Source organism: Gopherus evgoodei, chromosome 5 (assembly GCF_007399415.2).
Source record: "Gopherus evgoodei ecotype Sinaloan lineage chromosome 5, rGopEvg1_v1.p, whole genome shotgun sequence".
Classification (NCBI taxonomy): domain Eukaryota; kingdom Metazoa; phylum Chordata; order Testudines; family Testudinidae; genus Gopherus; species Gopherus evgoodei.
Genome location: NC_044326.1, coordinates 31,725,837 through 31,742,143, shown reverse-complemented (window position 1 = coordinate 31,742,143; position 16,307 = coordinate 31,725,837). Strand labels below are relative to the sequence as shown.

The following is a 16,307-nucleotide window of genomic DNA, read 5'->3' as shown; positions in this document are numbered from 1 at the left end:
TCTGTTTTTCTCCAAATAAAGAACAGAAATATTTATTGAACATTTCTACCTTTTCTGCATTGTTATTGATAATTCTACCATTTTCATCTAGTAATGGACCAATACCGTTGTTAGGATTCTTTTTGTTCCTAATATATTTAAAAAACTCCTCCTTAGAGAAAATCTGTCAGATCATAAAAATACCATTGTTTGGCAGGAGTGGCAGTCTTTACACCTCCTCTCAAAGAGAAATATTATCATTTATTGCAATGGGAACAAAAGTGAGTCCTAACAGGATAACAGGGGTGGAAAGGGTCACAGCTGGGTTGTCAGAATTTTTGGGTATTGAAAAAAGAAATATGGAATTAAGATTTTATTATGTGAGTAAAACAAGCATAGTGGAGCTTTTGGCAGGGGCTTGAGGAGGAGGTATGTGAGGAGGAATCAAATTAATCTATCGTTTTTTTGTTTAGGTGCTTTTTGTCATGCTTTAAATGTGTGTAAGTTTTCCTGCACAGAATCATAAAGATAAGTGTGGCTTCATTGCTGGGGTTTCTGAGAGGTACACTTTAGCCTGGCAGACTTTTAACCTTCCTTTGCTTACAATAAGTTTGCCGTCCTTTTAAAAACCCTTTGATTCGATGGCTTTTGTTCTCCTTCAAGGGGGACAGGGCTGCCTGGTTACTCAAGCAGATGCCAAGCTTGTGATTTGCATTTGATGAAAGCCATTTGTGAAAGCAGAATCAATGCTCAGATTTAGAAACGGTAAACGTGGGTACTGGCTTGTCATTTCTTCCTAGGATATTGTCCAATAAAGTCTCTCAAGTTCCTCTCTCCACAGCAACATCTTCCTGATATCCCTGGTGTCCTCCTGTATGATTCAGGCAATATGTTAGACCGAGATGCAGGGTAAGTAATGTTTTCTCCTCCATTATCTTCATTTTTTATTCAACAGCAAAAGCATGGAATAAAAATTCGGCCATTGAAAATAATCTGTTAAAAGTTGATCAAATGAACCATAACCAAACTGTGTGTCTGAATGATCCTAATCACAGAACACCAGAGACACAACAGGGAGTTTACTGCGAACAAAATAATGTTATAATAATGCAGTCACAGCAGTGGCTATAATATGAGTGTTAATACATGTGTTTATATACAGGTGGAGAGAGAATGGCATAGAGTACATCATATAAAGCAAAAGAAATGAAGTTGAGATGGATTATATATGACAGAGAACCAATCAAAGTTAGAGAGGAGAAAGGCATTATCTTGAATGAGGTTAACTGGAAACAAAATGGCATTTAATATATTCATGTTTCTGAATTAAAGATTTGTGTCTGTGACTTTACTCAGGGAGACTTTACACATGGGAGTGTATAAAGAATGTGTGTGTGTGTGTCAGAGAGAGAGAGACAGATAAGGAAGCATATGAGACACAACTCATGGATCGTGATTTTAGATTAGTAGATTAGCTAGTGTCTGCTGTTGTATTTTCACCAAGACCGATGCAAGGCAAGATGACATGTGGGGACTTTGGAAGTGTTTTAAATGTTTTCTTTAAGGGAGGTAGTGTTATCCCTTTTGGATTCATGGAGCACTGGTGATATTTCACATATAAAGCATCAAAGGGAAGAACGTTATTGACTGTTCCAATCTTTGGATGCTCAAACTCTCATTAATGTGGCCTGATAAAAAGACCATAAAAGAAAAATGTTGCCATTTCCCCTTAATAAAGGCTAGAGTGAATCTAATGTATCTTAGATTGAGGGTCCTACAGACCCAGTCTCAACAAAACTCATTTCAGTAGGGTGCTGTATCGTAGTTCTGAAGGAAGAGCTGGGAGGTTTGTGTGTGCCTGAGGTAGAACTTTCATTTGTGGATCTGGATTAGGAAACTCGCTTCCACAAGCAATGAGATAACCGCTGATCTCAGTTGTTCAGAAACTCACTTCTTTGATTTGGCTTTCCTCCAGTTTCTTCACACGCTCAGACATACAACCCACCCACTCATTGACACATGAACATAAACAAACTCTTACACATGAATCAAGCTATGTGAAGGGAAGGAAGAAAGAGGGAGAGATGGTCACTGTAAGCGTCTATTTTTAAATACTTCATAGTCACTCAGATATTGCAGCATTGGAGGCCTTCTAAGTAACTATACAGAACATCTGCATGTAAGATTTTGCAACTACAGGCTGTATAAACTTTTAAAATTTAACTGTTTATATAGGAAGTTTTAACAGGTTTACAAATCATCACTAGCAAAGCATCAGAAGTTTCTTTCATCATGTTTATTAATGCAGGTATGTATCACAAACTTAATATTCAAAAACATTCATCAGATGTGATTCTTATTTGGTGTATTCTGTCTGAGTATTAAAGAAATGATAACCAAGTAGCAAAGTATCTACTTATCCTCTGTCTATTTTGCTGGGTACATACTTGATGCCTTAATATTTCCATAATAATAAACTTTCATAGTTTTTAGAACTACTCCACTAATACTGGGCTATTTTTCTTTTTCCAGTGAGAACCTACCAATAGTCTAGCAGCTGGTTGCCAATAAAAGATTAATTCTTTATTTCTCTGAGTGTGACTAGTAAGTCCCTGGAGGATTATCATAGGATCATTTGGGAATAAATAACCACCAATTTGTAATATTTGGTTATGAATTGCACCCATGTACTCTTTAATATTTGAACATATCCATCATGGGCATAATATTTTAAAATATATGTATAACAGTGTATTATGGAACTCTGTCAGTTTAATACAGAGCGTTTTACCTTTTGTAAGTCATATTTTTTCAGTGATAATTTCTTTTAAATATATACAATGAGAGCTCAAGTTACACAGAAATGGTATTTTTTAGGCCTGATTTTTAATAGTGAAGTGTTGCTATACTGTGAAAAGTGACGGTATGAAACATACTGTGGAGTTCTGTGTTCATGGTAGAGTGTTTCTGAGCCTCTGAGAATGCCAGAGCCAGCTTGCTCCATTTACAAGTAAAAATGCTTTTCCTAGCTATGGAAATTCAACCTGGACTATGCCAGTCAAGCCACCTGGGTTTTTCCCATGTACCACAATAACAACATCACAGTAAAAAAGATTTAGCAAAACCAAGTTTTGCCTTTGGTCACATCTGTGCTACCCCATGAAGGCAATGGGTTTGCGTAGTTTTAACTGAGGGAAAAATTTGCTGTTGCATTTGAAATTTAGCAAATGTTTTATTTTCAAAGGAACAGAAGAGAATCCAGCTCCCTCTCCAATAGCACTTCAGAGGCAACATGGCTAATAAGAGTAAAAAGACTCACTTTCCCCCCCCCCCGGCCCACAAGGAGGTGGAGATTGGGCAGCAGTGGTGTAGGATTGGGTGGGTTATCTGAGGAATTCAGCTAATTTTTGTTATATTTATGTTGTTGCTGGGTTATTTATTATGATCTGAGGTAATGGACATGTCTTTATTAGTATATTTTAAATAGATTGTTAGTATATTTTTATAGGGAATTAAATGGGTGCTTTTCATTTTAGCTTAATAACAATACAAATAAATACAAAGCAGTAAAAAGATATGTCAGTCTCATTCATCAGATATTGTTCTGAATACATACAATTCCAGATTCCTTGAGTAAGAGAGTGTTACTTTCATGTAGTCACTTCTAGTAGAGCCTCATTGTTAAAACCTTCAAGTAAAGAAAGTCTTTGGAGGTTATAGTAAGGGAGATTCCAGGTAGGTAGTAGAGTTCATTACTCAGAGGGACAAAACCATTTCATTTCTTGTCTACACTGGTGCCACTCCATTGATGAGGGTAGGATTGTACTGGTGTAAGTTTGAGTTTAGTTGGTTCAGTAATTTGAGCCTCAGTAACTCAGTTGGGTATCAGTGAATTGATGTTAGAGGAGAAAACTAGAAAGTTATCAACATGGAGTGAAGTACTATGATGTGCATGTGCTTCCTGCATACCCAGGGTTTGAGAACGACATTTATCTATTGCAGTGATGGCCTACACAGAGGGAGGGAAAGAGCCAATCTACACAGGTTCTAGGAGATGTCTGAGCTGCTACCACATAGAGATCGCCTCTCGCCCAGCTACGACTCTTGCCTATCTTCAATGAAGTTAGAATCCACTTGCATTTGTACTGGAATGCAGAGGATCCTAGATACATTGTTACTTGTCATCTGCCTTTATTTTAGATTCTAGGTATTTCAGAGCTTGTATCATCCAAGACCAAAATTTGAATCTCCCCAGAGAGAGATCTTGGGGAGGTAGGAAGAAGGGAAAACTGTCAGGGAAGTGGATGACCAGGGGAAATGTACGTGGAGCAGACACCACCCTAATCTGCCAGAACCCTTCTATACCACTAGGGACAAGTCATCTAACAGCACTCCCCACAGTCATACCCTTCTGCACTCTTTCTCCAACAGCAATGAGCAGCTGAACTCACTGCTCAGTTGTCAGATTGCACCACAGGCTTTGCTATCCCTCTTTTATAATCCTTTTCCTTTCCTGCAACTCTGACGAGGTCAGTTTCCACTCCAAGAAACCCATCACTGATACCTTATGCCTTTCTGCTTTAAGTTCTCTCCTCATCCTGACACTCAATGCTCTGCGGAGCTCTGCTCAAGCCTCATATCTACATCTCTTTTCTCATTCCCCATTTCACACTCTGTGTTCAACCCATACCTCTTACCTGACCACTCTCCTTTGTCTTCTGCTTCGACACATGATTTGATGCCTATTTCCATGCTACACCTTTTGCCTAGAATGATATTTCTTGAAATTTGCCAATAAAAAATCATTTCTTTCAACTTGCCTCTCCCTCTTAATCTTTGCTTTGGTACAATCCTGATAGCTCTCTAGGGCATTGTCTATACAGTGCCTAGCACAATGGGCTCCTGGTTGATGACTGGGAATTCTACGTGCTACGATAATACAAATAATTAGGAATCTGTGTCTGTCATGGGTGCCACAGCAGTAGCAGATTCCTTGACTTTCCACAACCTCTGTGACTTCTGCAGTGGCCAGTATGGCTGACCCCAAGGTGCCCAAGCTGCTGGCTCTGGGGCTAGCTGCTTGGGCGGCCCTGGGGACAGCCACACTGACCACTGCTGGAGCAGCTCTGCAGCCAGCCGCTCGGGCAGCCCTGAAACCAGCCACACCAGCCGCTGCTGGAGCGGCCTTGTGGCCAGCCACATTGGCTGCTGTTCGGCAGACCCGCAGAGCTGGCCCCAGGGACCGTCCGAGCAGCAGCCGGTGCAGCTGGCCCCAGGGAGTGCCTGACCAGCGGTCCCAGGAGCACTGCAGCAGTAGCTGCTTAGTGGTCCCCAGCAGTGTTCCCGGGGCAGCCAGAGAAGCCGCTGTCGGCAGCCCCTGGCAGCTGATGCCGCTGGTCCTGGCTCTTCCCCCCAGCAGCGGTTTGCCAGCTCCTTCCCCAGCAGTAGCTCCCCTGATGCCCCCTTCCTCCCCCGCAGCAGCATCCCCCCTCCAAGATTTAGTCAGGTATTTATAGTACAAGTCAAAGACAGGTCACAGGCATGAATTTTTGTTTATTGCCTGTGACCTGTCCATGACTTTTACTAAAAATACCCATGACTAAAAGGTAGCCTTACAAATAATAATAATCCCCTTCTCACCTGTCACTACAATGTAGAGGAAAGGCCAAACAAATATCTAGAACACATATGTCAGATTGAAAAATCTCAAACCCACAGCACATCCTCTTGTAAACAGCAATCCCTCTAGAGCAGTTTTGCATTTTGCCTTACTTTCTGCTGTTAGCCTCCCTCCCCAATCATCTGTCATCATTTGCTCATGATTCTTTCTCAGTTAGGCTGCAAGCTCTTCAGATCAGGGACCTTGTTTTCCCAGTTGTCTATAAAGTGCCATCCACACCAACACAAAATAACTTCTGTTTTATTGTAGACCTGATTATTTGTCCACCTACTCAGAAGCACAGTAGGGGTTTGAGTTCATTTTATGTGATCTCTTTTGTGTCTCAGATGGAACAGATGGCTCGGTTCAATACACATCTGGATGTGGACTATAAAGAGTTCATACGTTAGACTGTATCAATGCAAAGTGAAACCTGGCTATCAATATCAGTTTGCAAACTGTATTTTTTGGTGGAGGGGAGATTAGGAAAGCTTCCTATTAACATCCAAATTATACTGTAGGGTTAGTTGCTATGAACACACTTTAAAAGAATCCTCAGACATGACTATCTATTGAGTATCAGTAACATGTTTGGCCTGGGACAATACAAACTTTAGCCATATGCTGCTTGGAATTCTCACGGGATCTTACATCGGGCCACTTTCCAGAAGACATTTTCAGAGGAAACAGTATTGCAAAGGCATCATTTGTGATGAGTTGCCCTTACTTCTGTTAACTCTGACACATGATGTTACAGCAAAGCTGCCTGTGGTAAGAGGTGGTAGTTGTGCTGCCTTAACAGGAAACCGAACCCTAACAAACGTCCTGCGTATTCTGCTGCAAGCTGGATCTAAATTATGTGCAATGCCCCAGTTCTAAGTTCTGTGGCAGACTGGCAGAGAGTTTTTATTTCAATATTGATTCTGGAGACTCCCAAATATACGGGTTCCAGGGATTTTCTCTGTGCTTAGATTTCTATTTTTTTCTGTCAATTGGTCTGGCTTGGTTTTGTTACCATAAACTCAAGAGCTAAATTGATGCTAATGCCTTTGAATTGTAATACATCAGCCTTGCCTATTTCCTATGAAAACTAAACAATTAACCGGCCAATTTTCAAGACCCTTAGGTATGGCCATCACATTGTGGATACTTAAACACCATGTTTGTGAAGTTTCCAATGCTTCGCTCAACTCCTGCTGGCTTCACTCTCATCTCTGATTTTTCTACAACATTTTCTGCTCTCTCTAAACCTCTTTCCACAGAAGATGAAGTTCATCGAAAGCTTTTTCCTGCTTAAGTTAGAGGGGCTTATTTTTGTGATTTCAGTATCATGGCTTTTATTACCATTTTCCTTTGCTTATTATTTCTGTGTCTTTGAGAAAGGGTTCCATGCTAAATTATTTTATAGGGCAGATGAAAATAATCGGTACTAGAGCTGTTTAAAAAATGTCTGTTAAAACATTTACTTGCAAGAAAATGTTTTCAAAAAGTTCCCCCCCCCCATCTTTTATCAGAAATAAAACAACAAGCGGGGGAGGAGAGAGAAATATAGAGGTGGCTCTAAATGAATGTTGCATAACAAATCAAATCAGTTTCACAAAGAATCAAAGGCATGAAATATAGCACTTGGAAGCCAGAATGCAATATTAGGCACATTATTCAGGTACATAATGTGCTTTTCTTAAACCTTGATAGGCAAATCTGGGCACTCAGAACTCCTCCTCAATCAGATATGACTTTTTTCAGCTGTTTGCATCTGTGTTGTGTTGAACGAAGTGGTGCTGTGCTACTACGCAGTGTGTAAGGAGGCAGTTAAGTCCAGTGACTATCTGTGACTGCACTGTGTAAATATTACATGGCTCTAGAAAAGCCCCATCGTCTTTCTTTCCGGGTTTGATACATCTCTTCCACAGGTTTGAACGAAGAGAAGCACCAACTGACAGAGTCAAGAAAACGTTAATTTTCTCTGTTTTTATAAAGTGAATGTTTTTCAAAGCAAGGAGGTTAAAAATGAAGTTTACTGTTCTAGGAGAGGAACTTATTTGGAACAAGTAGACAAAGATTTATCCGCTCTTACTGCTTAAAATAGAAATAAAAATAGAAGGGTCAAAATAATAATTTAAAAGAGAAGTGTATTAGGACCCTATTTGGCAGCATATAAGGCTGATTTCACTGTTTCAGCTGCCTTGGCTTTTTAGCAAAAAGTTTTTTAAATAAAATTTTGGTATTTTTTCTGTATTTGTACTTTTTTTAATTGCTCCTGTTGCAATTCGTGAGTTTACACAAGTGATAAAAAGCACATGAATTGAAGCCTATGTCAAATAAGTCAAGGTCAACTCAAAATTTGCCAGGACATGGAAAAAAAAAGACAAAACCCCTCAGGCAAAAGCCCATGTTCTAAAGAACAACAAGCTTCAGCCCTCTCAGACCAATGAGTGAAACAAATTTTAGGGTCAAAACCAATTATTTAACTCTAGGGACTGTAAGCATGAACATCTCACCTCATCTCAACTGTGTGGGTGGATCACAAAGTATTTGTCTGTTTCTAAAATGGCCAGGATCCATATTATGTGGGCTTTAGGGATCAAAGTGAGTACCTTATACCCACAAATTCAAAGCTACGGTCTTGTGAAGTACAGATGCCCTACAATCTCTGCAAGAAGTTATTCTAAGCAGGGCAGCTGTACTAGCTGAAGTTACAAGTGGACTTCAAGAGTAGCTCGTTGTGATAAGCCATTCTAGAAGTGACAAAGGCATGGATTGCTGCAGTGAGACCGAGGTTTGAAAGGAAAGATCACAACTTCCTTGCAAAAGGCACAGACATCACCTCTGTTATCTCTTCCCAATGTTTCCCCCAGTCCAGTACATCACTTATGATTTATCTAGATTGAGCATCAGACAGTTAATTCTCATCCAAGCTGTAATTATGGCTAGACGATTGAAAAAAGGGAAGAACGGGGACTATCATTTGGACCTGATGAAAAGGACAAACACTGATATATTGCCAGCACAGCATCCCAAAACTTTACTCTCTCTCTCCTAGGGGCTTTGCATACATATTGTGAGAAAAGAGGTGAAGTTATAGAACCTGATGGACCCCAGATAGTCCTTGGGTCAGATTATTAACTTGCCTTCAGAACCAATCAAAAGTCCAAGACTAGATAACGCCACAAAAGTCCCTTTGTCATAATCGTTCCCAAAGAAAGTTTAGAGATTGTGAGGGACTGAGATTGTCAATGCTAAGAGACGGCTTCTTGAGCATAGGCCTAACAATCACTCATCTGAGAGATCCTGATACTAGGATCCTCCTGTAGGAACTTGTTGACAATTTTGATTTTGCCCGCACTGTAGCCCTGCCTTCTATTAAGGGTACCCAACACTTAAGATCCTGTTTCTAGTTGCTTAAAACTTTGCTAAATGTAAACCATTTGGGTTGAAATTTTCTATTCTGGGTATCTGCCTCAGGCTGAACTTTTCTGAAAAAAAAATCAGCCAAAATGGTTTAGATATTTCCGAAAATAAGTTGTCAATGTGAAATTCTGGTGACCTTTTCTTTGAAAAGCTCCACAGCCCCCATACTTTGAAGCAGGGACTTAAAGTTTGGCTGGCAGGTGGCTTTTGTGTTAGGGATGTTCCTTTTATTATATCCATGGAAATCTGTCCAAATTTGGCATTTGAAAAAACACAGTTAACAGATGCTGAGTATAGAATTCTTAGCATTTAGCAGCCATATTCCCTGAAGATGCTGTTTGCAATGGATAGCTGCCTGCTCTGGTCTGATCAGGGCTATTCCTGCAATTGTACTGTGAGCTGCTACAGACTGTTCCAGGCAGGCACCTGAAATGAAAGCAGGGAGCCTGTCTCCCTGTGTTCTCACTGACACCCTCGTCCCCACCCTCTGGGCCCAGGCAGTATGGAAGAGGAAGTTTCCTGATTCAAATGCAAAAGGGACAAGAGCTGGACTTGAGGGGTGGGGGAGGGTTGGAAGGAATAGTTTGGGACAAGGAATTAGGAGGGATGGGGGTAGAAACTAAGGCTGGAGACTGGAAGGAAAACAGGGACTGGGAGTTGGGGTTGGGGACACTGGGCCTGGCTGGACAAGGAGACTGGGATCCAGGGGAAGGGGACTGTGATCGGCTGTGTTAGGAGACTGGGAGCTGGGAAGGAATAGTTGGGGATGGGTTCGAGGACTAGGAGGCAGAAATTGGATGAGAAATCTGGGGGTATTGCTTGGGACTGACTAGGCAAGGAGACGGGGATTGAGAACCAGTGAGTTGTCATGGGAAGGAATATGCTGAGGGGGAGCGGAACAGAGCTGATGGAGTAGCTTGGAAGTAGAGGGACAATGGGAACTGTTGTTCAAAGAGATGGGGGAAGAAGCTGGGATGGGTGAGGGGAACTGGGAATGGGATAAGGAGTTTGGAGGGGTGAAACTGGGTCTTGCTGGGCAAGAAGACTGGGACAAGGATGTGAAAAACAGACAGCAAATGTGAAAAATTGGGACAGGGGTGGTGAGTAATAGGAGCCTATATAAGAAAAAAGACCCCAAAATTGGGACTGTTTCTATAAAATAGGGACATCTGGTCACCCTCAGGATGAGAAGCCTGAAGAATGGAGACTAGATAAGGAGAATGGAACTGGGATGAGGATCCAGGAGTGGAGAAGAAACAGGACTGGGACAGATTGGGCAGAAGGGATAGAGTTTTGGGGGGAACTGGCAGAAGAATGGAATGAGGATAATCAGTGGGACACAATAATACCAGGGTACAAAATATATAAAAAGGGCAGAATAGATCATACTGGTGGGGGAGTGGCTCTATATGTGAAAGAAAGCACAGAGTCAAATGAAATAAAAATCTTAAATGAACCAAACTGTACCATAGAATCTCTGTGGATAGTAATTCTATCCTTGAATAATAAGAAATATAGCAGTAGGAATATACTATCAGCCACTTGACCAGAATGGTGATAGTGACTGTGAAATGCTCAGTGAGATTAGAGAGGCTATAAAAATAAAAAACTCAATAATAATAGGGGATTTCAATTATCCTCATATTGACGGGGTACATGTCACCTCAGGATGGGATGAAGAGATAAAGTTTCTTGATACTTTAAATGACTGCTTCTTGGAGCAGCTAGTCCTGGAACCCACAAGAGGAGAGGCAATTTTTGATTTAGTCCTAAATGAAGCACAGGATCTGGTCCAAGAGGTGAATATAGCTGAACTACTAGGAAATAGTGAGCATAACATAATAAAATTTAACATCCCTGGGACGGCGGGGGAAGCAGCCCACCATGGTAGCATTTAATTTCAGAAAGGGGAACTACACAAAAATGAGGAAGTTAGTTAAACAGAAATTAAAAGGTACAATGCCAAAAGTGAAATCACTACAAGCTGCATGGAAACTTTTTAAAGACACTATAATAAAGGTTCAATTTAAATGTATACCCCAAATTAAATAATATAGTAGGAGGACCAAATAGGTGCCATGGGGGCTAAACAACAAACTAAAAGAAGTAGTTAGAGGCAAAAAGGCATCCTTTAAAAAGTTAAATCTTACTGAGGAAAATAGAAAGGAGCATAACTCTGGCAAGTGAAATGTAAAAACAGAATTAGGAAGGCCAAATAAGAATTTGAAGAACAGTTAGCCAATGACTCAAAAAGTAATGGCAACCATTTTTTTAAAGTACATCAGAAGCAGAAAGCATGCTAAACAACCATTAGGGCCACTGAACAATAGCGATGTTAAAGGAGCAGCCAAGGAAGATTAGGTCATTGTGGAGAAACTAAATGAATTCTTTGCATCAATCTTCAGGGTTTAGGATGTGAGGGACATCCCCACACCTGAGCCATTCTTTTTAGGTGGCAAATCTGAGGAACTGTCCCAGATTGAGGTGTCAGTTGAGGAGGTTTTGGAACAAATTGATAAATTAAACAACACTAAGTCACCAGGACCAGGTGGTATTCACCCAAGAGTTCTCAAGGCACTCAAATATGAAATTGCAGAACTACTAATTGTGCTATGTGAAATATCATTTAAATCAGCTTCTGTACCAGATGACTGGAGGATAGCTAATGTGATGCCAATCTTTTAAAAAGGCTCCAGAGGCGATCTCGTCAATTACAGGCTGGTAAGCCTAACTTCTGTATAAGGCAAATTGGCTGAAACTATAGTAAAGAACAGAATTATCAGACACATAGATGAACACAATTTGTTGGGGAAGAGTCAAGATAGTTTTTGTAAAGGGAAATCATGCCTTGTCAAGAATTCTAGAATACTAAAATTGTTTGAGGCAGATCAACAAGCATGTGGACGAGGGTGATCCAGTGGATATAGTGTACTTAGATTTTCACAGAACCTTTGACAAGGTCCCTCACCAAAGGCTCTTAAGCAAAGTAAGCTGTCATGCAATAAGAGGCAAGGTCCTCGCATGGATCAATAACTAGTTAAAAGATAGGAAACAAATGTGGCAAACCCAGGACAAATGGTTACAAAGGGAGGGGTAGTAATTAGTCCCAAGGCGTTAAAGGCCTCTCCCTATCCACTGAGGAGAGATAGCCATGGGGAAATAAGGTTCAGCTGGAAAAGGAGTTACCAGGAAACTAATTAGTTCATCTGGCCCTAACTGCTGTAGACCTTTTTAAACCCTCCCTGGCGTGGAAGCAGAGGGGAGAGTGAGAGAAGCAGCCAGCAAGTTAGGTGCAGCAAGGCTCTGAACCCTTCCAGCAAGGAAGGCTGCATTCTGTCCCCAGAAGGGGAGAAAACCAGCACAAGGGACTGACTGAGGGAAGGATCAGCCAGACCCTGTGCTACCTGGGAGGATTTGCTTTGCCCAAGCCGGTGTTTCCAAGGATAAAAAGGACTGAGCCTGCTGAGGAGAAGCAGGTACTTTGCCACACAAAGGCTAGGAATAAATGGTCAGTTTTAAGAATGGAGAGATGTAGATAGTGGTGTCTCCCAGGGATCTGTACTGGGAGCAGTCCTATTCAACATATTCATAAAAAATCTGGAACAAGGGGTAAACAGTGAGGTGGCAAAATTTGAATATAGTACAAAACTACTCAAGATAGTTAGGTCCAAATCAGACTGTGAAGAGTTACAAAGGGCTCTCACAAATTGGGTGACTGGGCAACAAAATGGCAGATTAAATTCAATGTTGATAAATGCAAAGTAATGCACATTGTAAAACATAATCCCAATTATATATATAAAATGATGGGGTCTAAATTAGCTGTTAACCACTCAAGAAAGAGATCTTGGAGTCATTGTGGATAGTTCTGTGAACACATCTACTCAATGTGCGGTGGCAGTCAAAAAACATAACAGAATGTCAGGAATCATTAGGAAAGGGATAGATAATAAGACAGAAAATATCATATTGCCTCTATATAAATCCCTGGTACACCCACATATTGAAGATTGGAGGGATTTGACAGTTTATAGGTTCATATTACTGTTACAGTCTAAGTGGAAATCTGGATTGATCTGAATTACAAAGAACTAGGAACCACACGGGGACAAAATTGAAAAACTATTAAGGGATGATATGGACCATTTCAATATTTTAGCCAGACTGACCATCCCCAAAGCAAAGATTGTACATTGAGCCCAGAAGAGAAAAAAAGGCTGAAACCTGGCTTATGGAATGTAATCCTGAGTTTGCTCCTTCTCTTCTAGTGCTTAAAATCAAAGATCTATAGTTGCAAAGCAGCGTGTTGCACCAAAATGGTGGAAAATCGTGGTGGAAAAATCATGGAAAATAGAACAGTTGTTAGAGTTTTGTCAATTTTTAAAAGACCTTCACTCCTGCTCAGCCAGCATCATGGCAACATGTTTCCACCACATTCCAATTTGGGGGGGATTAAAAGGAGCAATATGGATGCCAGAAAACCAGATAACCTGGTGAAATTTATTAGTATCTAAGGGCAGACGTAAATGACTGGTAGACCTAATTAGTAGACTGGGGGCTTGATTATTGTGTTCCTGAGTCTCAGAGTTGCAAGTATTTCATTTTGGAAAATGTGTGCATTTTTGGAGGAATTCTAACAAAATTATAGTATGTTTCATTTGATAGAAGTTTAATTGTTTCCCGCCTCCACCCAGAGCTGGATTTACACCTTACACATCCCTAGGCACAGCATCTTCAGTGCCTGTCCCCAACACCCGTCTACAGCTGATTTTCATGTTGTCTGGAAAAAATGAAACTTTTAACCCACCTTTAACTTTGAGGTTCTTCTAGAACGCCAACCTCTAGGCACATGCTTACTGTGCATTATTGGAAATCTGGCCCTGCCTCCACCTCATCCAGGGATTTCTGCCACTTTAAACTCTTTAGATCATAATGCTATAGTATAGAACAGGAATATTCTAGGGTTTTGACAATCGTTAAGGAACTAGATTACTGGCACTGGTGTCATAAGAGTTGCTTTCTTAGCGTAAGTTAAATAACTATTTTATGCCTATCCTACTTTTGCAGTATTTTTTTCAGCCATGATTAATGTTTTATTCCTGTTGCAATTAGAGCTAACAAGTATGTGATCACCTCACTTCAGATGTAATCTATAGTAATTAGCAAATACATAAATTATGCTGAGAGTAGATATTGACCTGTTTCATTAATTATCAAGAAAGATACCATACACAGAAGCCTGCAAATCTTTATTCAGGTTCAGAAAACTCTGTTTCAATTTAAGAAACAAATAAAGGAAATCCCAATGAGCAACTGATTCATGCTAGGTAGAACATGTGCTTCTGAACTTGTCCAAGGGTGCAGAAAGTCAGTGGTAGATCTGGGAATAGAACCCAGGACCTGGCCCCCAAAATCATGCTCTAACCATTAGTCACCGATAGAATTAAATTTCTTGAGTTCAGGCATCTTATTCTGCTTTGTCTATTTACAACCAGCCATTCACTTCCCTTTTTTCCAGCTGCCTTGTAGAATTCGTTGACCTGGTATCAAATCTGTGTGATATATAAAACACACCAGGATAACTAGCTACCTCAGGTAGTTAACTATACATGGAAAGCACAAGGATAGGATCCAGGACCTTCTGGCTCCAAAAACATAGGCCTAACATTTCAGTTAAAGAAGAATTCCCTTTATCTGTTTTAAGTATCAGGGGTTATAATCTGTCAGCTGCTATAAGGGAGCTAAAAAATGCTCCCTTTAAATCATGAATTGTATCCTCTCACAAGCATACTCCCTTGTGAACCAGAGGTTGCCCTCAGCAATGTCTTTTCGCTCCATGGGTTTTGCCTTGTGTCTTCCCATCTTTGCATTCTTCATCGTAGTGGTGCAGGCTGCAGGAAAGAGCACCCCTACATCTCTGAGTAATGGATTTTTTCTCACCTGCTTCTCTCTTTTCTGTGGAGCTGGAGCTTTTCCTGTCCTCTCATATCTAGCAGCTCCTTCTCTCTTTCAGTGCAACACAGCCATTTTGGGGAATGCTCGAGTGCTTGAGGGTAGAGGAAAACAAACCCTCCCAGTCCCTTCCCTGTGGTGTAGAGTCATTTTCTTTATGGCCCCCTTTCTGAAGGTGGGATATCCTGGTGATGTTGTAGTGCAAGTAGAAGCAAGGAGCACAGCGAGGCCTGTGCAGCTGCAGCACAGATGAATGCTTAATAGTAAGCAGAAGGGAACGGTTGGTGGTATTTCTGGGTGTATTGAGACCTACCACACTGACACTCTGTGTGTCTTCCAGCACAGCTGTCATCCTCAGTTCAAATGTGCTGTATTTTTCCCTGTCTCTATCAAAACTGCAACCATCATCCTCCATTATAGGAAGAAATTTTCACCTGCTGACTGCCATCTGTCTCCAGTGTTCCTTACCTCAGAGAATTTAAAAAGCAAATGGTTCTCTTTCATGTGTCTGAACTCCACTCCCAACACAGCCTTCTTGGTAGCTGCTATCACTCTGGCTTTTCAGGTGTCATGGGTATTGCTTGCTTTTCTGTCTGGTGCTCAGACCTATTCATTTCATTCTAGTTTTCATCCTCCATGCTTTCCTTCATCTAATTCCGCCATCTACCTTCCCTAAGCATTTTGATCAAGGATCCAGTGTGGTCAGTGCCTTTTTTATAATTCCTGGTTTTGACTTTATGGACCTGATTCTTTAGGGCAGATCTACAGTACAGTGGGGATTGACACTCTGAGACTGATCCACCGGCATTCGATTTAGTGGGTCTAGTAAAGACTCGCCAAATCGACTACAGATCACTCTCCAGTCGACCTCTGTACTCTGCCCCCGACAAGAAGAGTAAGATAAGTCACCGGGAGATTTTCTCCCATCAATCCCCCCCCAGTGTAGACCCTGCGGTAACTCATAACGAAGGTACACTGACTCCAGCTATATTATTCACTGATTCAGGGCTACTGATTTAGGGCTTGTTTTCACTACACCACTGAGTCAATGTATGTTACACAGCTTCCGTTATGTAAACTATATAACTGAAATCGATGTAACCTATGTCAACATACTGCAATGTTTACACTGTATTATGTCAACAGGAGACGCTCTCCTGTCGACATAGCTTCCACCTCTCACTGATAGTGGATTACAGATGTTGAGGGGAAAGCGCTCTTCCATCGACTTAGCATGTCTTAACCAGACTTGCTAAATCGATGCCCTGTAGTGAAGACAAGTGTGTTGCATGTCCCTTAGTGGAAG

General features: G+C 41.0%; 1 protein-coding gene across 1 annotated transcript in view; it reads left to right on the top strand.

Annotated features, from left to right (window-relative positions):
• The first annotated feature begins 853 nt into the window (after positions 1–853).
• The window catches only part of LDB2 (LIM domain binding 2), a 504,537-nt gene continuing 489,083 nt past the window's right edge, over positions 854–16,307 (top strand). Inside the window, exon 1 of the mRNA XM_030564377.1 lies at positions 854–888. Within this exon, the coding sequence (XP_030420237.1) occupies positions 869–888 (20 nt within the window). The 5' untranslated portion in view covers positions 854–868. The remainder of the gene's footprint in view (positions 889–16,307) is intronic.